General features: G+C 34.8%; 1 protein-coding gene across 1 annotated transcript in view; it reads left to right on the plus strand.

Annotated features, from left to right (window-relative positions):
• The window catches only part of LOC136026694 (methylenetetrahydrofolate reductase (NADPH)-like), a 64,131-nt gene that overhangs the window by 39,785 nt on the left and 9,500 nt on the right, over positions 1 to 14,846 (plus strand). The window contains exons 5-9 of the mRNA XM_065703443.1: positions 56 to 184; positions 1,836 to 2,029; positions 3,830 to 4,082; positions 7,241 to 7,642; positions 11,612 to 11,734. Of these exons, the coding sequence (XP_065559515.1) occupies positions 56 to 184; positions 1,836 to 2,029; positions 3,830 to 4,082; positions 7,241 to 7,642; positions 11,612 to 11,734 (1,101 nt within the window). The remainder of the gene's footprint in view (positions 1 to 55; positions 185 to 1,835; positions 2,030 to 3,829; positions 4,083 to 7,240; positions 7,643 to 11,611; positions 11,735 to 14,846) is intronic.

The following is a 14,846-nucleotide window of genomic DNA, read 5'->3' on the forward strand; positions in this document are numbered from 1 at the left end:
AACTATTATGGAAAGAAATTAGATTGTGTGTTAATGTTTAAGATCTATTTTTCAGGTTGATGCTGGTGCGGATTTCATTATAACTCAACTTTTCTTCCGGGCTGAGACCTTTATCAAGTTTGTTAATGACTGCAGAGCTATTGGAATTGAAGTCCCAATTATTCCTGGTATTATGCCAATACAGGTAAATGTTAATTTTTTGCTCCCTTATTTTCTTTTTAATGAGGTTTATCGTAGGCTTTTACATTTTTAGAAATCTGAAAAACTAGCACTTTGCTAAACATACGAAACTGACGCAAGGCCAGCGTTGCCAATTCGCGGAAATTTAAGAGGGAGTTTTTTTTGTTTTGTTTTTTTTAATTGAAGATACAAAAAAGTTATGTTTCAAAATCTATAAGGAGTAGCATTTTTTTAAATTGTTTTTCGAAAAGGGATATTTCAAACTCAAGGAGGGGCAATTGCCCCCTTCCCGGAAAAATTGATCACTATTTGCCTAAAATATATTTTTGGCAATTTTAACTTATAATGTATGTATTTCTGTATATAATTATTAATAATAAATACAAATTAATATACAAGATGTTTTTTCTGAAAAATTAATTAACATTAATTTAAAATAGCATCTTAGGATCTTTACAATAGCACCTTATTCCTGCAAAAGATGTAAGATGGAAAATATACGAGTATATTGCACTGGATTATTTTTAATAAAGTTTAATCCAGTGGGGTCTAGTCTGTGCTTAGAGAATTTTAAATAAACTAATGCTTTACCGAAAACACAAAACCGACACAAAAAGGCAGAATATTCTCTTAGGAGTAGAAGCGTCTTCCCACTGAGAATCAAAGTGTTGTTTACGAGGCTATCAATAGTCTTTGACTTGTCATGGTATCTACAACTTTTTAGTAAATTCGCTGAAAAACTTAAGTCAGATCAGCTTTCATTAAAACACTAGTTTTTATTATTCTGCAAATATTGAGAAATATCATGAGTTTTTTTTTTTTTTTTTTTTTTTTTTTTTTTTTTTTTTTTTTTTTTTTTAATGAGGCTCCTAGTCAATGGCATGCATTGCTAATAATGTTTAACAAATGGAAATTTCTAGTTTCTACTTAGTTTCTAAGAGAAAAAACTTCAAATGTACGAATATTTTTTACTTTTTTATTGATGGAAATCAATTATATTATTTTTAGCAAATGCAAAATGCAGTGCCTCCATCTTCTACTGTGGAATTAGTGTGGCTGGAGTTTATTTTCAAATCCTGAATTTTTTTTTTATCTTGCGAAAAATTGTTTATATAAAACTCCTTTCCATTACGTTGTACCACCCTTTCTTTGTCCTATTTTTACTCTTTTTGTTCGTTTTTTGAAACATAACATGCTATGCTTTCTAGGGAAAACTATTGTGTTGTAAAAACCTGTACGAATAGCCTGTGCTAAATGTGTACTTCGTCGGTTCGCATATAAACGACTGACTTAATTATTTCTGTAAATTTAATACTTTAGTAAATTTTTTATAACTGTAAAGTTTGACATTCCATGCTATTAGAAATTTACCTGTCTTTTTCTGCCCTAATAATCTAATAATGTTGAGGTAAGAGAGGGGTGTCTGCTAGAAAGCACTAAGTAGTCATCGCAGTGCAGTCATCTTTCTCTTTCCTAAGGTGCAATGCGTCTAATGACTTCATTTCTTACTGAAGTTTATCCTATGTGAACTTTATCCTATGTGGACTTTATCCTATGTGGACTTTATTATCTTCCAATAACTGTTCCTTTATTTCTTTGTACAAATATCATTTTCATTTCTCTTTATATTATGCGGTTTATTTTTTTCTTTTCAGAGCTATGACTCACTTCGCCACATCGTAAAACTTTCGAAGCTCGAAGTGCCTGAAGAAATCATGAACGCTGTTCACCCACTTAAAGACAACGATGAAGCTATTCGCAATTATGGTGTTCAACAAGCAGTCGATATGATGAAGGAAATATTTGACAAGGGTTTTGCCCCAGGCGTTCATTTCTATACTTTGAATAGGTACTACTAGCTTAAAATCCTATTGGGCAACGGGCCGAAACTATTGGGTCATGCGCTGTTTTTTACTCTACAACCTCTTAAAAAGTCGAATACAATAGATATTTTAGGGATTGATGAGCCTGAATCGGGTATTTCTTCGTCTTATCTTGAATTTGGGTTAGAAGCAGTGTGCCAAAGTAAGATAAATTTGCCAGTTTTCTGACCAAGTTCTGCTCAGAATAAACTTCGTAGGGTAGCATAGTTACAGCATTCTACGTAGACAAAATACTAGAATAATCTGAAAGGTAAGCAGCTTTCATTTTACTAATACTATTATCCTCAGAAACCTCAGAAGGGTTGTTTCTCGTGCGATGATTAGTTGAAAGCTCGAAGAGGATTTTTTTTTTTATGTCACCTTGACGAAAAACCTTGTTCTTGCTTAAATCCCGAGGAGGCGACTTAGGAAGTTCCTAAAATTCGGAAAAAGTTATTTTGATAAGAACAACAATATGAAAAGGCCAACAAGGTTGCTATTTAAATAGACTCGACCGGCTAATATAGTCCAAATGTATGATACCGAAATGTACTAAAATGTTGGGTTGTACTATGAAATGTAAATGTATCCTGTTGTACCAGGACCTCTCAATTGTACCAAAGACGGTAAAATTGTACCGAGTTAGTAGCGCTGGTTTGAAACGTGAGCCATTTTTTAAGACAATAGTTTGTTAGCTTAGCAAGAAGGGCAATTTTGGGATTAACACCCTTTTTGAAATACGGAAGACTGTAGATTGCCACATAGATTATCGTAGCCTAATGTAGATTTTAAACAGGAGTCCCTGAAATTAACTGTAGCTCCTTTGAAAACAACTTCTGTCAACGCCTATGTATATCTGCAATATGATGCATAAAATACGTGATACTGCCTGTATGTAATTTCTGTAATGAGATGTACTCGCTTGCCTTTAGGCATAAACAAAATTGTATGCTCTCTTGCGAGAATCGAAAAACCAGGTGTAAATTCTACCTGTTTTATAGTATAATGTGTTTTTTTTTATTAATGATTTCTGAGTGTTTTGGGCATTTACCAATTATACTAAGTCTGGAAATTTGTGTAATTTAACTTAGTGCTATGGGATCTCACAGGGAAAAGAGATTATAAGTTTGTAAATTGAAATGGTTTATATTTATATAATAGTCAATTAAAAAAGAGTCTTACACTAATTTCTTAAAATTGTGTATATGTAATTGATGTGAAATTGTTGAAGTAGAGGATATTATGACAGATATAATTTTTCCAGATTTGTCTGTGGTAAAAATTTGTGTAAACATCTAGTCAAAGAACCTGTTAGAAAACTGACTTTGAATAGAAAGAAAACCATAGTGCGTGCTCTTTTATGAGGACTTAGAAAGTTCTAAATTCTCTGCCCCCCTGCCAAAAAAACTTCAAAGATTGAAATTTTACCAGGTTATTTGTTTATTGTTTTGAGACAAAACAGGTTATTTTTCCAAACTACATATAAAATTCTCACCTTTTAATGAAACCTATTGATTTTATGTATTCTCCATAAGGAGATATACTCGCTTTCCTTTAGACTTCTGGTAAAAAAAAAGAAAATGGACGTACAGTCTTCTATAAAGCATCTAAAAACCAACTGACTGATTCACCAATTGCAAAGGTACCGTAGAAATCATTACCTGTTGCATCACTCAACGTCATTCTTTTTCATCATTCCTTAATAGGTTGTAGCTACCGCTGCAACCATGATAATGATTGGCTGCTACGGACTCTCCAATTATATAAACTAAGCTGCAAATTTTCAGAGAAGTGGCAACAACTGAAATTCTCAAACGACTTGGTCTATGGGTATGTGAACCAAGACGCCCTCTCCCCTGGAGGCTTGCTGCAAATGCTAAACGATCTAACGAAAGCGTACGGCCCATATTCTGGTCTTCAAGGCCTAAATCCTATATATACCGAACAATGATGTGGGACGAATTCCCCAATGGTAGATGGGGTTTGTCATACTCACCTGCTTTTGGTGATCTAAAGGACTACTATTTATTTTATTTGAAGGTAAGTTGATAAGTACATAGATTGTCCTACTAAAGTTTACATAAAAACAAGAAGAAAGAATAGGAAGAAGAATAAACTTTGGTTTTGAAACCCAAAGTTTATATAAGTTTATTTTTCGAGCCTTTCAGCTAAGGTAAAATATTTTTTGACTGTTTTTGTAACGAATCTTACCTTCTTCTTACAGCTTTTTTTCTGTTAGTGAAAAGGTTCCAGCCTAGAAAAGTTTGGAGAGAAGAATTTGTTTTCATAAAATCTGTAAGATACATGGCCCCGAGCAGGGTCATTTCTAGGGGGTACCCAATTTGCCCCCCCCCCCAAACAAAAGAAAATGTCTGACTTACAAAACTAAAAAAAATACATGTTAAAAAATTTTTGTTGCATTTCATAAAGTCTTTTTTGTACTCAATTTCATGCAATATGTAAGGAAATACCGGTTTCTTCCCAGCTAGTTCGAAAGGCTTTCTGTTAGCATTGGTCCTAATGCTCTTGTATTTGAACGCACATGTTCAAATACAAGAGCACTTTATTTATGCGTTAACGTAATTTTATGCGTTAAAATTACTTAAATTTGATATTTGGTTTTAAATTTTAATTCTAAAGATTGATTGACGTAATTTGTCCACTAAGCTTGAATTAAGTGCAAAAGAAAATGCAGTTTTTCTAAAAACGCCTTAAATATTAGACCTTGTTAACAGAGCCCCGCTATTGGTTCCAAAAAATGGCCAAATACTAATGCTGAGTAAAAAATCTAAACTGGCGGGGAAACACAGTTTCAAGAGAGGTAAATAATACTGCCTATTGTCAAAACCTGAATGGTTCTTTCGTGTGAAATTTTAAGCCAATAAAACGAACGAAAAGTTTTAGAATCAAATCGTTTTTTACAAGTAAACTCATTGTTTCGCTATAACAAAACTGTGGTTTGAAGTCAGCTACCTTCTCTCAATACCTCACGTGGAAGGCGAATCATCATCTGTTTATCTCCGTAATTCCCAACGTGGGAACAAGCCCTACCGGTGGACCACATAAATATTTTGTTGGTATTGAGAAGACGTTCACCCCTCGGCTGACCATATTTTAGAGCCTCAATTTTGAAAAAAAAAATGATGTTATTGACATCACATTCAAATGCATTCAAAAAGAAAAAAAGATATGATAGCATTGCTATGACGCTATACATTGCATAAAATTGTATGCATGTAATCCATACAATTTTGATTGTATTCCTACAATATTTTTCATCAGTATCAAATATGCCTAGAGGACGCCTCGAAAAAAGACCATGGCCTTTCAAGCTTCTTTCGGTTGAATACACGTAAAATTTTTGAATGACAAAATTTGAATATTATGAGGGGGTATCAGGATTTTAGAAATGCCTAGGTGAGGCATGGCCCCAAATCGGTTGGGAACCACAGGTTTATCTTTATGTTTAAGAAGCTATTCTTTAATCTTTCAGTTAATCTAATCTAATCTATTGAGTTTCCAAAAATTTATCCCATCATTGTTTCATTAGTTTTATCTCCTAGAAGTGGTTGTTTTCTTTTATAATTTCAATTTACTCCAATTTTATAATCCACCCTTGCTTTCTATTTTCTACCCACTATTTCGTTCAGTCTTCGTATATTTTTGCTCTTAACCATTGTAGTTAAAATTTCCAGGTTTTCCTTCATATATGTTAAATTTTCCTTAATTGTAGATACATAATGCTTTCAGAGACATTGAACACTTCTCTGACAAGAAATAAATTGAAAGATCTCTGTAAGTTTTATGAAGAAAGAAAAGAAGAAAATATGCTTCAAACAAAGATTTAGATTTGTCTACAACTTAAGAAGTTCTGTTTACCTACACTTCTCTAGCTATTTTTACAGCTTACTACACAAAAGTTAAAAAAAAATCTAACTTTGTGCGCCACTTGAATGCATTAGCTTCCAGACGAGTTCCCACGGGGGAGGGGGCTAAAGGGGCTGTATCCGCCTCCCCCTCAAGAAAAAAAAATACATTTTGTTTATTTAATCTGCTCGTTTTTATCATTTATTCCTTAGTCCCTGCTCAAAACCTGTATTCAAAGAGCTAAATTAAACTTAAAGTAATGCCTTAAAAACATCGTTTTTTAAGGAATTTTTAAAGTTTTCTGTTGGGACCCCTGGTTATTCCTCCTCCATAATTATTTTTTTAGTGCTCCACTTAATTTTCATTTATGACAGTCATGGCTATTGTTCTTGTCATAAATTGAATGTACTAACGAAGTTGATTATAGTTCAGGCCCGTTCGGTAAACCAGTGATTTTTTTAAAATGTTATTTAAATTAATACAATAGCTGTAAATCCACCCCTTCCCGGAGTGGGTCTTCCTGTCATTGCTTCTTGGGAACAATGAACCTCTTGCAACATTGGCATAAGTAGTTACTTCGAGCATGAGTCTATGTGTGCCAAGTTTGTTGTAGTCCTCTCAAACGTCTTTTTAAAATTGAAAATTTTTGTTGTTCTCAAAATTACAATATTTTCAAAAATACAATATTTTTTTTTCAGGAAATGTTGATCTATTAAGGGCTGATTAAATTGTAAAGAATTGTGAAAATGAAGTCTGTTTGTTTAGATTGGTTAAATGGAAATTTAAAAACTATATATCTTTAAAAAATTATTAGAAATTGGAAATTCAATTATTAATGAAAAAAACCTCCATAACCAGTTCTGTTAGTAGTGGATGCCTTTTTGCAGCTTTTTGAAGGTATTGTCGTTTTTGTAATTCAAAAGTAAACTTAAAATATTAGTTTTGCTCATTTGTTTTCACAATTCAACGTGGCAACGCTGGTGAAAATGTGGCATTGCCCTAAAAACTTCATAATTTTGAATAAAACAAACCAAAACCCTCATTTTTGTAGTTTTGAGGTGTGAATGGACCTAAACGGATCCAGGGGAATAAAAGTATTATTTTGATGTCCTTGGTGCTTTACCACGAAAAGGGAGGAAACGAATCAATTCGAAGAACTATTTATTTTAAAAAAAACCATTTTATTTGCACTACGGGTACAATTCTTGCACAAAGTTTTTGTAATTCCTATTGTTTCTCATTTTATTTGCTTTCTTATTTATTCTTATCATTTTATTTAATTCCTTTATTTTTATTTTATTCCTAATTTATTTCATTTCATCTAATTTCAGAGCAAAAGCTCGAAAGATGAGCTTCTTAAAATGTGGGGACATACCCTAGAAACAGAAGAAGATGTCTGGCAGGTCTTCGTCAACTATCTTTCCGGGCAAGTCAACTCCCAAGGTCAAAAAGTCAAAAGGATACCATGGAACGATGAGGATTTAAGTCCAGAAACGAGTTTACTGAATGTGAAACTAGTTGAAATGAACAAAAGAGGGGTTTTGACAATCAATTCCCAACCAAATGTTAATGGGGCCAAGAGCGAGGATCCAATTGTAGGATGGGGGAACCCAGGAGGCTATGTCTATCAGAAAGCTTATTTGGAGTTTTTCACAGCAAAAGAAAATATAGATGCTTTGAAGGAGGTTTTGCCCTCTTTTCCAAGGGTCAACTATCATATTATCAATAGCTCAGTAAGTTATTTCTTAATTTCTTTTCTTTCTTTTTGTATGATCTTATTACTTTCTGTTTTTTTTTTGTTTTCTTTATATATTTATTATTTCTTTCTTTTTTGTGGGATCTAGAAAATTTCACATCTCAAGACTTGTTTACTGGATCAAAATCTCTACAGAATATGCTTGTAAGTTAAGAAAAACATAGTTGTAAGTTATAAAGTTATGCTTATAAATTATTTAAGAAAAACATGTGTTTGAGTAGGCTAGAGTCATTTTGCTAGAATCTTTGACTTTCTGTGAAATAAGAAAAGATCAAAAGATCACGCCTTTGATCTTTTCAGGCCCAAACGTGGTCCTAACTTTCAGCCTCAAACCTTTTGTTGCTTTCTCTGACGGAAATTAAAAAAGGAAAAAATAAAATAAAAGGGAGCTTTTAAAAGTGAAAAATTTTTCTTTAAAACACGTTCTAAACCTAAAAAAAATACCTAGAAGCTTTTGATAAAAACTAAAGCTAAATCTCAAAGTATCGTCTACGAATGTGTTATTTCTAATCTAAAAGTGAGATTGCTTGCCCCGAAAACTAAAACTTTTGAAATAGGAAAAGAGCCTTTAATCACATTCTTTACCATTTGCAATCATAAAATATTCTAATATCTTCATTTTTTCAACATACGTAGCTATTACCCTCGAAAACTAAAACTTTTGATCACAAATATATATTCAAAAATTTATAACATATTCCACAATACACATATATTCCACGTAAACATATATTCCAAAAAACATAAGTGTTGGTCCAACCAGTATTGGTAAATGCAAGAGTAAAGGCTATTATAACGTGCTGTTTATAGGTTGAGTTAAGCATAGATTATATACTCATTAGCCCTCACCTATGATCATAGCCCTCACCTATCGGTCTTCAAATGATCTCCGTGTTTCTTTTTTTTCCGTTTTTAGTCTGAATCGTTGTTTACTTTTATTTACCTTGATCAGAGGAAATACTTGAACTACCAAGACGAAGAAGGAGGGAGGGGGTAGGTGTGGTCCTAAATCAAACGTACAAACTAGTCCTAGCATTACTTGCACTTTGTAATCTTCAAAATATCTAACTTATTAAAATCCCCCACGCTATTTTGTTGAGCTGTATAAGCTAAAATATGGGATTTACCAATGGACAGTGCATCATTTACATGGGAGAAAAATGTTAAAACTAATTTCAGACCTAAATGCACTTTTTTTTCACTTTCAATCAGCATTGGACCGGAAATAAAAAGAGCTGCTTTTGTCAAAAAGGTATAATAACCATATTTATATCCATTTTTTTTTTAACAGTGTGTGTTGTGTGCATTACCCTGGCCCTAGTTATTTTATAATCAGTAAAGGGTTATTTAAAAACAAGAGGTATTCCTTCTTTCATAATCGCTACTTAATTCATTTTAAGCGGTAAAAGATTCCTCTCATGTTCGATTTCTATACCCTCTGATCTAGGCTTTGTATTAATATAGATTACATCTAAAAAAGTAAAATTCGTCAGGTATTTAGGAACAACTATTTTTTCACTCTTATAAGCCATATGTGGCCACAGCAAGCAGTATTTTAAGGAACGTAAAGGGGCTAAAATTCTTACTTGTTTTCCTAGGAAAAAAAAGAAGAAGAATTGGGAAGTTTCCTGATCATGACACGCACCTTTCTCATCTCCCTTAGCGTTTCATAAAATGTAACGGAGTATAAAAGGGCTATAGCCCTTTTTCTATTTTTCAGGGAATAACAAAAAGGTTTGACTAGAGTTGCTTTGGAGAGAATCGTGTAGGTTTCTGACTGTAAGCAGGCACCATTCTCATCTTTCTGAGCGTTTCATAAAATGATATAGAATATAATGGGGCTGTAACCCTTTTGTGATTTTCCAGTAAATAGCAGAAAAGAATTGAGCAGAGCTATCTTGCAGAGAATCAGAAGTGCTCTTGACCACAGCTTGCATCTTTCTCATCTCCCTGAGCGTTTCATAAAATTTCATCCGTGAACCATAGTTAAATATAATCTACAGCTGAATAGGAAGATATGGATTCTAAAGAAGGAATTCATTTCTCAGATAGCGTCAGGTTCACGATGGTCCCCTTGTCTCCGCCACACTTAACTCAATCCGTCGAGTCGACCTGAATAATGTTTGACAGACTCTCTGCTGTAATTAATGGGATCTTTCCGCTTAAATAGGATGACTGCATTTCAACCAATAGTAAAATTTGGAATCAGTTGGAGCAGTTTAGCTTTCCTAATTTACTGTATTATTTTCAGTATGGTAGGTAATGGCACCATTGATGAATTGTTGGTTGAATCCCTAGTAAATGGTGGTGTCGATTGGAGGGGGCTGTCCCCTCCTAGATTCCCCTCTAGTTTTGGACAATACTGTTTTGGGGGATGTTTTCATTGAGATACCAAGAAAAATGATGATTTTCCCCCCGAGATTTTGGAAAAATAAATCCCCCCCTTCTTGAATTTTCATGATTTGGCGCCACTGCTAGTCGAGAGTCTCAACTATTCGTTATTTTTTTCCAAGAAAAAGGTCTTAGACAAGTATCTCTTGTAAAAAAAAAAAGTGTGTATAGTAAATATTTAAAAATACGTGACTTTTGGGTATAAAAAAAACAGTTAATGAATTTGATGAATATCAGTGAAATGGATTTTTACTTATAGTAAATAGATTTTTTTCATGCATTTTCAAAATCGAATGACCCCTTTTTGAAGTTTTTACAACAACTTCTTCTAGGCTAAAAGGTGTGCCCGAATTTTTGATTTTAGACCAAGAGCAAAAATAAATAATGCATAGTGCCAACACCGTTCTTTACTTAGGTAGCACTATTGCGCCGCCTATGATAAGTCTATCCATGGAATTTTGTTTTTCATCTTTTTGTTGTTTTTTTTCTATTAAATTCCATCATTTTCTATTTTTATATATATACTCCGCGAGGGGGATAATTTCCGGGAGGGGATACTTTCTGGGAGTTTAAACGCGTCCACCGCCAGAGATAGTACAAATTTTTAAAATAAGTAATCTAGCTACAACGTCGCTCCCGGCTGGTAAAAAGAATGTTATTAACCAGTGTCTTCGGTTGGTTGCATAATAAATACTCGTTCGTAAGCTGTATAAATTTGGCAATATGTTCTTTCATTCATTAGGTTTTGTGTCGAATTAAAAAAAAACCTGGACATCATAAACTGTGATTGATTTTTCTTCTCTTTTTTTCGTACCTATTTTATTTTTGTTGCTTCGAGGTAATGTGTGGCGTCAAGCAAGGCTGTGTCCTGTCACCTCTCCTCTTCGTCCTAGGTGTAGACTACATCTTTAGACATATAACTGGGCATGGAATCTGGATTGCAGGAAAACTTCTTCAGGACGTTGACCTCGCCGACGATGTTGGGCTCATAGAAGCCGACAACCAGAAGTTTCGGGAATTCCTGAACAAACTCGGAGAGAAACCTGAACAATTCAGAGTACCCATCAACGCCTCAAAGACAAAAGCAATGTCAATCCGTAGTTCACCCATGGGAATCCAACTAGGAGGAGAGTACATCGAACAGGTGACAGACTTCAAATACTTGGGGAGTACAGTCACTTCCAGTGGTGACTCTGAAAAAGAATTGCGCACCATGATAGCCTTGGCCAACGCATCATTTCAGATACTTCTACCAGTCTGGAAATCCACCATATACTCGCTGAAGTTGAAACTCAGGAATAGCAGAACGTCTTACCACCTTCAAGAATAACTGTCTTCGCCAAACTCTTAGAATCAGATGGAGAGACCGTGGAGAGAGGCTCCGTAGGACGTATGAACGTGACAGAAGAGCCCTCCAGACGACTCTCATTCCAGAGTGGGAAGATGAAACGCTGCCCATCAGAGACAGTGAAAGTTTTGACTTAAGTATTTTAACTACAAAGTCATTTCTGATTGCAAAGAAATATATTTATTTGAACTTGTTCTTGTTTTTTAGGGGAAACATGACTATACGAATAGCCACAAGCACCGTCCCATTGCTGTAACTTGGGGGGTTTTCCCAGGAAAAGAAATACTACAGCCGACAGTTGTCGATCCCATTAGCTTCAAAGTCTGGAAGGTAAGTTCTCCTTCGTCTTCTTTTGTGTATGCTATATAATACGGCTGTTGGTGTTCTCGTCTCGTAAATGAAAGGCTAGCTTTTCACGAGAAGAAGAAATAATTGGTTTTAGCCGTGTTTTTAATAGTTTTAATAATCTTGAATAAACAACTGTGGGGGGATATTTATAATTACGTGATATTAAGGGTTTTATATAAGACTGTCCTGAAGGGTACTGATTTCATCCCTATTCCTCTTGAATCGAAATCTGTGCTATCCCCGTTTGAATCGTACAGTTCTAGGTGTTTACCTTCTTTCCCTGGGTACGATTTGCGACCTCTTAAATTACTTCCACTGAAAATTTCGATTAAAAAAAAAAAAAATTCTCGAGTTTTTATAGTCAATCAGTTTTTGATATTTTTTATTAAAAAAAATATCCTAAAAAAATAGTAAATCTTGATTGTGATCATGTAATGTCTAATAAGAATAAGTATAAACTGCACGGTAATTAAACCATAAAAATCCTTGAAACAGTCAGGGTTTCCACTTAAAGATTTTTTTTATAGCCTAAACAAACAAATCACTTAATTTGCACATATATCACTAAACTATTGAAAAAATTGCTAAATCAACCAGACAATCACCAAAGTATAGCGTCATTTTCCCGTTTAGTAACTCTGGAAACAGTGCGCGTTATTTTTTATTGGAAGCTACAGGCAAATGTCACTGAATAGGGACTCCAATTTCATTGAAGTTTGGTTAAGATCTTGGGAAAAGATTTTGACAAAATGTTTTAAGCACTTCAATGGCAATTAGGCATGACAATTGGTACTCCAATGTGGTATAGTAATCTTTTATTAGGGGAGGAGGCTGGTCTATACAGGATACTTCAGTAAATTTAATCTATTTCTCTTTTGTTTTATTATTTCTCGCTTTCTAGCTATGTCGAATTAGCTTCCTCTTAATCTTTGTTTTTCTGGACTTATATTTTATTTTTTTTAATGATGCTTTTCTTTTCCTTTGTGTTTATTTATTTTCTTTTCTTGTTCTTATTTTTAAAATGTTTAAAACCAGATTAAACTTGATTTCTCGTATTCTTACCAGATTTTGTCACATATAATAATGATAATGTATTTTTAACCCACGTCATATACATTATTGACACTTGTGGAGGGTAACAGAAAAAAAGAAAAGAAAAGAAGAGAATACACTACATACATGAAAACTTAAAAACTTTAGAAAAGCAGAGTAAATAAAGGAAAGAAAAAGTATTCAAGGCACTAAAACACGAGAAAATGAAACTATTTATGAAAAAACGAAGAAAGACCCAAATATTAAGGGACTTTAAGACCCCCCCCCAAAAAAAAATATGCATAGGACTAAACAATAAATTAATTCCAAATACATATTTGAAACCAAGCCACAAGAAATATTAAACAAAACTCAACACCCCTCACAGCGAACATTCCTAACCCAGGCTAGGGCCACCTGTCCCCCTCCCCCATCCAAAAAAATATAAACATCGAAACATTAGAAAATGTCTTAAGGTCCTTTTGAAAATTCCAAATGAGTGACATTCTTGACCTGACTCAGGTAGGCGATTCTTGTAAAGATGTTTGTAAACATGCAGTCTTGTAAAAACATTGCATTTCATTTTAATATCATGTTTAGCTAATTGAAAAAGGCATTTGAATTAACACAAGTCCTGTCCGTTCTTGAAGGACGTTTTGGGGCCTCTTTCTTTGTAATGGCGTGGATATTCCTTCTGTATGCCTTTTGGTCTTCTGCTAAACAAAGAAGGTTGGAAAGGTGATGAGGTGCAAAGTTATCCTTTTACCTCTTTGAAGGACGACCACGGTGAGGAGAATCGTGAATTTGGCCTTCAAAGATGATTTTAGGAAGACGGAACTTACACATCCGTTTTACGTGACCGAGCCACCGAAGTTGCTGGTGTTGGATCTTTCTGAGGATTGTTGATTGGATGATTATGTTGTGACGAGGATAATCAAAGTATCTAAAAGTCGTGTCTTAAGTCGTAGAGACAAATCCTGGCTTTGCCATATGGGCATAAGGGTTTTGAAACTGAAACTTGTCAGGGTGAGCTATCCTTTATTCATTGATGATTATGCTGCCAAGGTAGGGGAACTCTTTAAGCCACTGAATGTTCTCTCGTTTAAGCTTCAGGTCTTGCCTAATTTTATTCTATGGCTTTTGTGAGCAGCATATAGCCTGTGTTTTCGATGCATTTATAATCATTCCAAAAGAGCTTGTCACTTCAAGGACTTCATTAGGAACGACTCGTAGGCCCCCAGGTGTTTCAGCCATTTCGTTGATCTCGTCAGCCAAAGCTAACTTGTCTGTCAGGAAACCCTCTGTCTGTGCGCTACAAGTTGTTTCCACCAGGGATAAAACCGCTGTAAGGAAGTTCGGAGGACAAGAGGCACCCATGAAGACTCCTTCGGACGTTTGGAATCTGTCAGTGAGACCTTTGCTAGTCATAACACGGTTCCTGAATTTAGAGTTTATTTCTTTGGTAAGTCGACTAGGTTTCATGAAATTCCGTAATGGAGAAGGATATGCCAAGGAACTTCTCTAAATAAGGTCAAATGCCTTTTAAAATACAATTACGAACTGGTATCGGTCAATGCAGTATTCCAGATTTCTCTAAAATCTGGTGCGTGGTAAAAATTTGGTGAATGGCCGGTCTTCCAGGGTGGAAACTGGTTTGGTATTGACTGAGGAAGACACGGCTCTGATCTGTTGAGATATAATGCTGGTGAGAATTTTGGCGGTTTGACTTAAAAGGCTAATAGGACAGTAATCATCAGATGTTGCCTCTGACCCCTTCTTGTGTTGTGGAAAAATTGCGGCCTCCCTCCAAGAAGTGTCGAAATGTTCCTCTTGCCAGGTAGCGGATACCATCCTGTCGAAAAGACCTATAAGTGGGTCACACTGGACTTTCAGCAGTTTTGCTTGTATTCCGCCTGGTCCAGGGGTCATATTGATCTTTAGCGCTCGGATAGTGTCTACAACTTCAGGGCGGAGGGGAGGTGGGCTTGGGTCTGAAACAGCAACAGGAAAGAGGTCAAGGACGGTAGGTTTTGGAAGGATATTAGGATTAAAATCTCCTGTA

Source organism: Artemia franciscana, chromosome 4, assembly GCF_032884065.1.
Source record: "Artemia franciscana chromosome 4, ASM3288406v1, whole genome shotgun sequence".
Taxonomy (NCBI): Eukaryota; Metazoa; Arthropoda; class Branchiopoda; order Anostraca; family Artemiidae; genus Artemia; species Artemia franciscana.